The 11,715-nt window shown below is 37.7% G+C and overlaps 1 protein-coding gene across 3 annotated transcripts in view; it reads left to right on the forward strand.

The window, feature by feature from the left end:
- TTC8 (tetratricopeptide repeat domain 8) overlaps positions 1 to 2,181 on the forward strand; it is a 51,385-nt gene extending 49,204 nt beyond the window's left edge. For all 3 annotated transcript variants that reach the window (XM_004376658.1, XM_004376656.1, XM_004376657.1), the window contains one exon: positions 1,980 to 2,181. In XM_004376658.1, the coding sequence (XP_004376715.1) occupies positions 1,980 to 2,096 (117 nt within the window). In that variant the 3' untranslated portion in view covers positions 2,097 to 2,181. The remainder of the gene's footprint in view (positions 1 to 1,979) is intronic.
- The last annotated feature ends 9,534 nt before the right edge of the window (positions 2,182 to 11,715 follow it).

An 11,715-nucleotide genomic window follows, 5' to 3' on the forward strand; every position in this document is an offset into this window, starting at 1 on the left:
ATTCTTTCTATTGTTTTTCTGTTCTCTATTTCATTGATTTCTGCTCTGATCTTTACTATTTCCTTTCTTCCGGTGGCTGTGGGCTTTTTTTTCTGTTCTCTTTCTATTTGTTTGAGTTGTGTAGTTAATGTTCTGATTTTGTCCCTTTCTTCTTTTTTGATGTGTGCATCTATTGCTATAAATTGCTGTGCCCCAAAGGTTTTGGTATGATGTGTTTTCATTCTCATTGGATTCTAGGAATTTTTTGATTCCTTCTCTGATTTCTTCTATTACCCAATGATGTGTAAGCAGGGTATTATTCAGTTTCTATGTAATTGATTTTTTTTCCTTGCTCTTTCTGTTGTTAATTTCTACCTTGATGGCATCATGGTCAGAGAAGATACTTTGAATTATCTCAACGTTTTGGATCTTGTTGAGGATTGCTCTGTGGCCTAAGATGTGGTCTATTCTAGAGAATGTTCCATGTGCATTGGAAAAGAATGTGTACTTTGCAGCGGTTGGATGGAGTGTTCTATATATGTCTAGGGGGTCCAGTTGGCTGATTGTGCCCTTTAGGTCTTCTGTATCTTTGCTGAGTTTCTTCTTATTTGCTCTGTCCTTTACTGAGAGTGGTGTGTTGAAGTCTCCTACTATTATTGTGGAACTGTCAATTTCTCTTTTCAGTGTTGTTAGTAAATATGTTATTTTTCATAGCATGAATATGAAACTGTCCTTAGTACCATTTCTATTTTGAAAGGAAAATGAGCTGCCATTAATAAGTTGTCATTTTTGAGCCCTTGGGAAATGCTAGGTGCTGTGCCTACCTGTTCTAATTCTCCCAGCAACCCTGCAATGTAGGTATATCCATCACCTTCCTTACTCATTTTTTCATACAACTGATGTTTTGCTTATTGAGCTTCTCCTATGTGCCAGGCAATGTCCTAGGCACAGGATATATGGCGATGACTAAAGTAGACAAAAAACCTCCACCCTCATGCAGCTTACATGCTAATGGAACCCAAGGATTGTAGAGATTAAAAAACTTCCCATGAGGCACGTGGAAATGGCAAGTTTGGAATTCGTGCCCAGCTCCCTGTGACACCAGAGCTCAAGTTTTTTCCACTGCACCATGTTGCCACTTAGAGTTAAACCATAAAGAAGATTTCCTTTCTTTCAGGAATACTATTACATGTTAATAATATAACACTCAAATGAGATAGTTCTTTAAGCAGAAGATACATTTCCATAAAAGAAAATTGTATGTTAAAAAGAAGTGCTATGATTTTAAAAAGGTAACTTAATTTGTGTTTTTAATCCATATATATGTTACACCAAAAAATTACCAGAATTGAATAATCTGTTTAACACACTAAAAATCTCTCTTGGCTTTAGAAATATAAAAATGAATGAAGATACATTCAGGTAGATTCAGACTCTCTGTGTGGTTTCCTTTGGGACCAGCCTGAACACAAAGTTCTTTGAAAATCAGAGTTACCCGTTATATATTTTTTGAACAGTTATCTTTCCAGCATTATTGTGCTAGTATCTTTTAAGACCTCCCAGATCATGTTGTTATAATATAAGTAAAATTGTTTTTGCTTGAAATTTGTGTCTAAAAGATAATACCCCAGTCAAAATAATGTCTCTGTGGTATGTTACAAATAGTTTTCCCAAGCTATATGGAGATGGCTGTTTTAGCGTGCAGATGTCATTTTATATTTATAATACTATCAGTGACAGGAAAAGAAAACATAAGCTTATGAATTCATAACTAGACAGCTTTGGTGGAACATCAGTTATTTATATAATTGGTTATTTTATCTTTCTCATGTATTTTTCACAGTTGAACTATAATCCAGGTGAGAGAATTTAAAATCAAAGTAGCATAATCAAGCAATTTGACTTTTAAGAACCCTTTGAGTTTTTACAGTGTCTGTAGTATGTCTCTTTTTACTTCTTTACTCATTTTTTTCCTGGTCTTCTTCTGGTGTTTCTTACAGATTGGAGATCTACAGAGAAGCTATGTTGCTGCTAAAAAGTCTGAAGCAGCATTTCCAGACCATGTGGACACACAGCATTTAATTAAACAGTTAAAGCAGCACTTTGCTATGCTCTGATTATCCTTAGACCAAATATGTTCTTAGCAAGGGGCATTCTACAAGGGAAAGAGAGGCGTGTGTGTGTGTGTGTGTGTGTGTGTGTGTGTGTGTGTGTGTGTGTGTGTGTGTGTGTGTGTGTATGTGTGTGTGACTAAAATACAGATACCTGCTTGATAGGACTGAAGGTGGCACATAAAAGAATGTAAACCGGAATGTATAATAAAAATTTTATAACAATAGTAAGTTTATAAGATAACAATATTATAAAATATGGTGCCTAAGCATTTGTAATTGGACCGTGAAATCATTTCTCATACTGTATGGTAGCTGTATTGTTTGTGATGTTTAAAAAACATTTTAATGAATTTCTTCAGATTTTTATAAATGCACGTCTTTAATGTTCTTAAGCTGGCCATTAGCAATCATGTAGACTTAGAGGTCTTTAAAACTGTACTTTTATGACTAAAAGTGTGTGCTTATCTTTATTTAAAGCTTAAAATTGTATTTAAAACTATTTTTTATTCTTTGTTAGACACTTCACATTTTCTTATATATTGTGCTTTAAAATAAATCAGTGTGCATACACCATCATTTCTGTATTTTTCGCAAGTTTTTATTTAATTCGTTTCAGATAAAACAAGTTTTTCAGAAATCCAATAATCTTAGAAACTTAGTCATTATTTTAATTTTATTTGAAATGGTGTGCTGCCAATTTTTCTAAAAAGGTATTTATGGGATATGACATTGTTAATACAAGAAAAGAAAAGCAGGATTAGACATGGAGTGACAGGCCAGGACTCCTACCTGTGGTCAGCCCCAGGAAGGCTAGACTTTGTCCCAATACCTAGGTGTTGTAAATCCGGGAAAAGCTCTCGAACTTTACTCTGCCTTGCTTAGTGGAACTCTCATTAAAGTGTTCACACAGGAAATATATTAAAGGGATAGGGTCACTCAAACTCATGCTTTGGACTTTGGGATCTGTCCATGTTACTTTTCATTTTCTTAACTTCATGAAAATTATTTGATATTTGTTGATATTCTGTTCAAATTCTGTTATGTTCTGACAGAACAGAAAAAGTTGAATTCAAGGAACTATAGGTTGTTAGAGGCTGGAAGTGAAGGAACCTTGGTAGCACAATGGTTAAGCGCTTGGTTGCTAACTGAAAGGTCAGCAGTTCAAACCTACCAGCGGCATCACCGGAGAGAAGACCTGGCGTTCTGATTCCATAAAGATTACGGCCTAGGAAACCCTTGGGGCAGTTCTACTCTGTCCTATAGGGTTGCTATGAGTTGGAATCCACTCCATGGCATACAACAACCGAGGCTGGAAGTAATTCAGCGAATATACAGATGAATCCCTTTGTGGTACAGATGAAAGTGAGGCCCAGAGTCACACAGCTAGCTGGGGGTACAGTCACGACTAGAACCGAAGATCTTGTTCCTCCACTTTAGACTTGAACCTTTCCTGGTTTTCCGTGATATGTTAGTGCCTGTTTAGCTCTTGAGAAAATGCACCTCCATATTTTCTAATACTGCCTTCAATATTTAGATTCCAAGTTTATAATGTGAATTATTTTCTTAGTGTTAGTTAATTTAAAATAGCAGCTAATAATAATGCCTAACATTTACTGAGACCATCCTATATGCCTGGCACTGTTCTAAGCACTTTATGTGAATTAATTCATTTAATTCCCACTGTAGTCCTATGAAGTGCTGTTATTATTTCCAGTTTACTGATGAGAAAACTGAGGCATAGAGAAATGAAGTAACTTGTCCAAGGCTATACATCTAGTCAGTGGCAGAGCTGGGATTCAAACCCATGGCTTCCAAGTATGTGCCGTTAACTACTATGCTAAATCTCCCCTCAGTGTTCCTCCTGTAGATATACTATCATAAATTAAAAATGAATATTACACTCATTAGTAATTTTGAATATGATAATAAGGGAATATTAACACAAAAAAATGAATCTATTCCTGAGGTGATATGAAGAGATTTTGTCTTGAATTTCCGTCAACTCAGTGTGAACACCAGTGCAAAGAGTGAGTCAGGATGGCTGAGGGCAAAATGATGACGTAACAACACTGTGCGTCAGAAGCCAAGTCTGTCTTTGTAACAACTTTATTTCTGGACTGCATAACCCCTGGCTTCTGTGGCAGCATTTCTACAGAAGGAACATTAACAATTGTCTTCTACCATGGCTAAAGAGGTGTTCATTCCATAGATACAAATTGTTAAACAAAATTAGCACCATTAAGCTTTCTTCCAATCGATGAAAATAAAATCTAGCAAGAGAGCTGCCTGCACTGAATAATTGCTGAGGCTGGAAGTGCACCCTCTGCAAATACACCACTTCTGAACAAGTCCTCTGGTAGTAACTGTTCCGCTACATTTCTGAATGGTGCTTCCCAGGATCAGAGCACCCACCATTATAGGCTAGAGATAAGAAAGTAAACATAACCGCTACACTTAAGTAGTTCTCACTACCAACTCTTCATTAATATGAGGGATTTTTGTTAAGAGCTTTCAGCTGGGATGTTCAGAATGTTAAATGTTCAGAAAACAACCGAGATTTTTAAAAATACTGTGGTAGGACTCACTTCTGAAAATAATGAACCCAGAAACTGAGTTTATGTAAAAGGCCATTACCGTGTAGTTTTTAATTCTTGGGACTAGGTAGATTGGAATGGTCTGTGGGTATGTTCCAGAATTCCGAAATGGTCACCTAGGCTCAGATTTTAGAAAACAATATATTGAGTCAGCAAATTGGAAATAACTGCAGTTTCACTTCCTCCCATATAGATGGCATTAGTCCTATTTTTGCTGAATTAAAAACTTAAAAAACATTTTTGAGAGATGCTGTCATTTCACTTCTCCCAAATGTTAAAGTCAATTTCTTGATATTACAGAATAGGTGTATCATAATCTTATAATCCATATTTCTTGCAATATGATCCTTTCCCTTACTTGAATCTAATTCTAACTAATGAGGAGGAATTAGTTGGTAAAATGAAAATGAAGGGAATTCTTGGAGAAAGCAACCATGTTATCTTAGAGAAGAAAAGGCTAGACCTAGACAAACTTTAAGAAGAAAGGTTCTTTTTTCTTTTTTTTTTTTTAAATCAGAGAAAGTGTAGACCCTATTCCAGTGTGTGAAGCTGAAGTTGCATTGGCTTCAGTACCTTCTTCCATCCATTGCAATTCTCATTGTCCCCTGCCCTACTCCATCTCTGATCCAATAGCTTCAATTTCTTTCTTTCTACTGGATTTTGATCTCTTTTTTAAAAAATCTCATGCTCCTCTTAAGCCTGTCCCCTCTCTAGTGCCACCCTATCTCCTTTGTGACATCATCTTGAAAGGGCAGGTGACATATGTTGCCTACTTCCTCACCTCCCGTTCATTTCTTGACCCTCTTGGATCTGGCATCTACTACCACTACTCTACTGAAACAGCGCTCAATGAGGTCACCAGTGACTCCTACCTAGAAAATCCAAAGGTTACTTTTTTTTTTTTTTGTCATTTAAGGGCTTTATTGAGATATAATTCGCATACCTTAAAGTGTACCATTCAATGAGTTTTGGTATATTCACAGTAGAATAATAATCACTACAATAAATTTTAAAACATTTTTGATGTTGTGTGCTGTCAAGTTGATTCTGACTCATAGCCACCCTATAGGACAGAGTATAGGACAGAGTAGAACTTCATAGGGTTTCCAAGGCTATAAATCTTTACAGAAGCAGATTGCCACATCTTTCTCCCAAGGAGCGGCTGGTGAGTTCGAACAATTGACCTTTTGCTTAGCAGCCGAGCACTTAACCACTGTGCTACCAGGGCTCCTTAAAATTTTTTCATCACTCCAAAAAGAAAGCATTTACTCATTAGCAGTCACTTCCCACATCCCCTCAACCCCACCCCCAGCCCGCCCTAGGCAACCACAGATCTACTTTCTCTCTAAATTTGCCTATCCTGAATATTTCATATAAATGGATCATATAATATGAAATGATCATATAAATGGTCTTTTGTGAAAAACTTCTTTCACTTAGCAGGTTTTCAAGATTCATCCATGTTGTAGCAAGTATCGTAGTACATTCCTTTTTATTGCTGGCTGAATGACATTTCATTGTATGAATATACCCACTTTATTTATCCATTCATCACTTGATGGACATTTAGGTTGTTGCCACTTTTTGGATGGAGAATGCTGCTGTGAACATTTGTGTACAAGTTTTTGTGTGGACGTGTTTTCATTTCTCTTTGTAGTAACTCTTCCGTTCATTTCTGATTAGTACTTCCGAGGGTCAGATCACCCATCATAGTTTATAGCCTCTCACTGAGGTCACCAAGGAATGGAATTGCTGAGTCATATGATACCTCTACGTTTAACAGTTTGAAGAACTGCCAGACTGTTTTACAAAGTGACTGCACTATTTTACATTTCCACCATCAGTTTATGAGGGTTTCAGTTTCTCCACATCCTTGCCCACACATGTTACTGTCTTTTGGATCATAGCTAGGCTAGTGGGTATGAAGTGTTATCTCATTGTGGTTTTGATTTGCATTTCCCTGATGGCTAATGATGTTGAACATCTTTTAGTGTACTTATTAGTCATTTGCATATCTTCTTTGGAGAAACATCTCTTCAGGTCTTTCGCCCATTTTTAAATGGGTTATGTGTCTTTTTTATGGGTTATATGAGTTCTTTATGTATACTCGCAACATGTTCCTTATCAGATATATGATTTATCTTCTCCCATTCTGTGGGGGATTTTTTTTTTTTCACTTTTCTTGACAATCTTGTCTATAACAATGAAATGTGACCTGGTTCCTGTGCCATCTTCATGATTGTCGATATGTTTGAGTCCATTGTTGTGACTATTGTGTCAATCCATCTCACTGAGGATTTCCCTCATTTTTGCTGACCCTCTACCAAATATGATGTCCTTCTCTAGTGATTGGTTTTTCCTGATGATGTGTCCAAAGCAAGCAAGCTGAAGTCTCACCATCCTTGCTTCAAAGGAGAATTCTGGTTGTATTTCTTCTAAGACCAATTTGTTAATTCTTCTGGCAGGCCATGGTATAGTTGATATTCTTCTTCAACACCACAATTTGGGTACGTCAGTTATTCTTCTGTCTTCTTCTTTCATAACATTAGCTTTTGCATCCGTATAAGGCAATGGAAAAGATCATGGCTTGGGTCAGGCACACCTTGGTCATCAAAGTGACATCTTTGCTTTTTAAAACTTTAAAGAGGTCTTTTGCAGCAGATTCACCCATGCAATATGTTTTTTGATTTCTTGACTGCTGCTTCCATGGACATTGTTGTTGACCCAACTAGAATGAAATCATTGACAACTTTAGTTTTCTTCACGCCTATTAGAATAGCTAAAATCCAAAACAAAACACTGACGACACCAAATGCTGGGGAGGAAGTAGAGCATTAGGAACTTTCATTCATTGTTGGCGGGAATGCAAATTGGCACAGCTACTTTGGAAGTTTCTTACAAAGTTAAGCACAGGCTTACCAGAGGATCCAGCAATTGAGCTCCAGGTATTTAACCTAAATGAATTGAAAAACGTAAGTCCGCCTAAAAACCTGCACACAAATGTTTATAGAAGCTATATTCACAATTACTAAAACGTAAGTCCGCCTAAAAACCTGCACACAAATGTTTATAGAAGCTATATTCACAATTACTAAAAATTGGAAGCTATTAAGATGTTCTTCAATAGGTGAATGGATAAACAAATCACGGTACTTCCATACAATGGAATATTATTCAGCAATATAAAGAAATGAGCTATCAAGCCACCAAAAGACATGGAGGAAATTTAAATGCATTTTTCTAAGTGAAAGAAGCTAGTATGAAAACACGACATGCTCTAGGATTCCAACTATATAGCATTCTGGAAAAGATAAAACTATAGAATTAGTAAAAATAAAAGTGGTTACTGAGATGATTCTGATGCACCCAGGGCATTTTTAGTGTGGTGAAACTATTCTGTATGATCCTGTAATGGTGAATACATAACATGCATTTGTCAAAATCCTATGGAACTGCACATCACACAGAGTGAACCCTAATGTAAACTATGAACTTTAGTTAATAGTAATGTATCAGTATTGGTTCATCAATTGTAACAAATGTAGCACATTAATGCAAGATGTTAATAGTAAGGGAAACGATGTGGTAGTGGGATAGGCGGGGGGGAGGGGTATATGAAATTCTCTGTACTTTCTGAATGGTTACAATTTTTCTGTAACAATAACCCTGCTCTAAAAAATAAAGTATGTTTTTAAAATCATACTTTATCATTCCACTTATATTGTATCATTCCACTTACATAAAATGCTAGAAAATGCAAACTAATCTATATCAACAGAAAGATTAGTAGTTGCTCGGGACAGGAGGAGGGAAGTGGGGAGGAACGGGGGGCGGGGATTACCAAGCGGCAGGAGGACACTTTTTGGGGGGTGATGGATATGTTCATTATCTTAATTGTGGAGATGGATTCATCAGTGTATACATATGTCAATCTTATCACATTTGATACTTTCAAATGATACAGTTTATTGAATGTCAATCATACCTCAATAAAGCTGTTAAAAATACTCATCGGACTCTACACCTATAATCAAATGTCAGTTTTACTCTACATAAATTATACTTCAATAGACCTGATTAAAAAAGCAAAACAAATAACACTGTTGACTGAAATGCCATGCCATTTTCACAGACATCGTAAGTGCTATAAAAGTTTAAGTGCTCTACAAATGTTTTCTAAATCAACAGGCATAAGGGAGAAATCACCAGAAAAAGCGTCTTGACTTGCAGGATCAGTAAGATTTTGACAACCAGAGTCAAGAGAGAGGGCATGGAGAGGCATTCCAGAGAAGGCTAGCGGGGGAACATATTTGGGAACCAGTATAATATGAACTTGGCTGGATGGAAGCTGGGTAATAGCTGCAGGGGTAGGCTTATCATGAGAGCTAATGTTGGTGGGGTCGGATAGGGTAGGATTAGAATGTAGAGGGTTTTGAGTCCCAAGCTAAGGAGCTTAAGTTTCACCTGAAAGTTGAAAAGTTTGATAGTTAATGTCATGTGTCAACTTGGCTAGGCTATGATTCTCAGTGATTTGGCAGACATTGGACTGATTGCTCCTCCACAATGTAATATAATGTTTGACTGATGTGACCAACCAATCGAAAACGGAGTTTCTTCAGGGATGTGGCCTATCTTCAGTGTACAGCTGAATGTTCTGGAAAGGCTTGCACACTCTCTCCTGAGCCTGCACTTTTCTCATCGCCTGAGCTCCCGTCCTTGGGACATAAGCCTGCAGAACTCTTCAGCCTGCTGCCTGACTCGCAGATTTTGGATTCTCCAGCCCCTGTGACCCTGTGAGCCAGCAGAGACCTCCCTCCTGCCTCCTGTCCTGCAGATTTGGGGTTTGTAAGCCCCTGCAACCACGTGAGCCAGCAGAAGTCTTCAGCCTGCCGCCTGACCCACAGATTTGGGACTTGTCAGCCCCCACAATAGCATAAGCCATTTCCTTGACTGATGTGATTAGCCAATCAGTAAATCTCTTGGAGTAAATCTCCAAGTAAACCTCGCTGTATATATTTATATATACTCGTCACTGGTTTTGCTCCTCTAGAGAACACAGACTAAGACAAAGAGGATGCAGGTATTTTGTAAGAATTGATCTGAAGGCAATGTTTAGGATCAGTTGGAAAATACAAAGTTGGATATAGATTTTATATTAAGTTTTCTAGAAAGAGGGTGAAAATGAACATATTTACACTAAACCTGTTACCATCAAGTCGATTCTGACTCATAGCGACCCTATAGGGTAGAACTACCCCATAGGGTTTCCTGGGCTATAATTTTTATGGAAGCAAATTTCCACGTGTTTCTCCTGCAGAGAGGCTGGTAAGTTCGAACTGCTGATCTTTTGGTTAGCAGCTGAGTGCTTAACTACTGCACCACCAGAGCTCCTCAGATTTACACTAGATAATAAAATTTTTTTTATAAACTACATAGCATATGCAACCAATCAGATAGTTCATGCCACACTTCTGCTTAGTTATAGCCTTTTCTCCTTCCCATCTGTGCTAAAAAGCATAAAATTTTGCCTAGATGGTCACAGCTCATGCAAAGAACACTGACCCTTACAGATGGTGCTTCATTAATTACGGTTTGCAACAAATAGCTTCCTTAAAAAGATCGTCTTTTTACAAATGCCGGGCTACTGGTATACAATATCTTTATATTTCATGAAACAGAGATTTAGGGGAAAGAAAAATATTATGATTTATCTCCAGGCTGCAGTTTTTTCTATCGTAATATTTGTTAAAACATTAGAATTAGTGTCTAGGTGGAGGCTGGAATGATTCTGATGTACCCTAACATTTGAGAACCATCTTGTCAAATGATTTCTAAGAGCATTTTCACCTCTAAGTTCCTCAAAAATGAAACTATCAAAGCTCCCTCAAGAAGAAATAGATTACCCAAATAGTGTTATATCTATTAAATATTCTACCTATCAATAAAACTTTCATATTTGTCCAAATGAGGAAACCATGGGGGAGAAAATGGGGTGGGAGGTTTCTCAAATAAGGAAAACTAATACATCATCCTCTACTCACTAAGCACAGCAAGTTCAATTTGATTCAATACGCATTTGCTGATCATCAGGTATGTGCAAATCATTACTGGATACACATAGATTCCTAAATCATAGTCCCTGCTCCCTAGGAGTACAGAGTCTCATCAGAAGAGGCTACTTGGGCAAATCATCCAGCTCCAATGGGAGATGTCCCACATTCCTTAAGAAAGAAGGTTTTAAACTGAAAGATTCAGGTCACTGTTTGGGACTCACTTAAAATACTTGCGAATAGAAGTGGGGAGAGAGAACATCATTATAATAAATAATTACCATGTATTAAGGGCCTACTCTGTGTAATCTTCACAATGATAGAAGCTATTGTTATCTCCATTTTCCTGGTGACAACCTCAGAAAGGTTACATAACTTGCCGAAGTTTGCACAGAGAGTAAAAGGCAAAGCTGAGAATCTCAGCATCTTGGCGTGCTATCTTCTATCATTTGGTAAGAACAGATAAACAGTGGCAAAAGTAGGGGGCAAGGTGGCAGCTCCCCACAAGTTTGATGGACATCAAAACATAATGGGGAATGCTCGTTCACGAATGATGAGATGCCTCCCATCAGAACTGGTCCTGATATCACCATGAGCGTCACACAGCACTTTCATGGTTCTTCCGGAGTCTCCCAGTAACCTTGTTGGACTAGCAGGACAGCAATTTGTATCCCCATCTTATAAAATTTAGAGAGATAAAATGATCCACCCACGGAGACACATTGGGAACTTAAATTCAGATCTTTGTTCTCTACTACCGAAAAAACCAAACCTGTTGCCGTCGAGTTCGTTCTGACTCATAGAGATCCCATAGGACAGAGTAGAACTGCCCCATAGAGTTTCCAAGGATGGCCTGGTGGATTCAAACTGCCAACCTTTTGGTTAGCAGCCATAGCACTTAACCACTATGCCACCAGGGTTTCCTGGTCCCTACTACACCAGTACATTTCCATTTTTCCGGCCACGCAGCCTATTAAT

This window comes from Trichechus manatus, unplaced genomic scaffold (genome assembly GCF_000243295.1).
Source record: "Trichechus manatus latirostris isolate Lorelei unplaced genomic scaffold, TriManLat1.0 scaffold00045, whole genome shotgun sequence".
Taxonomy (NCBI): Eukaryota; Metazoa; Chordata; class Mammalia; order Sirenia; family Trichechidae; genus Trichechus; species Trichechus manatus.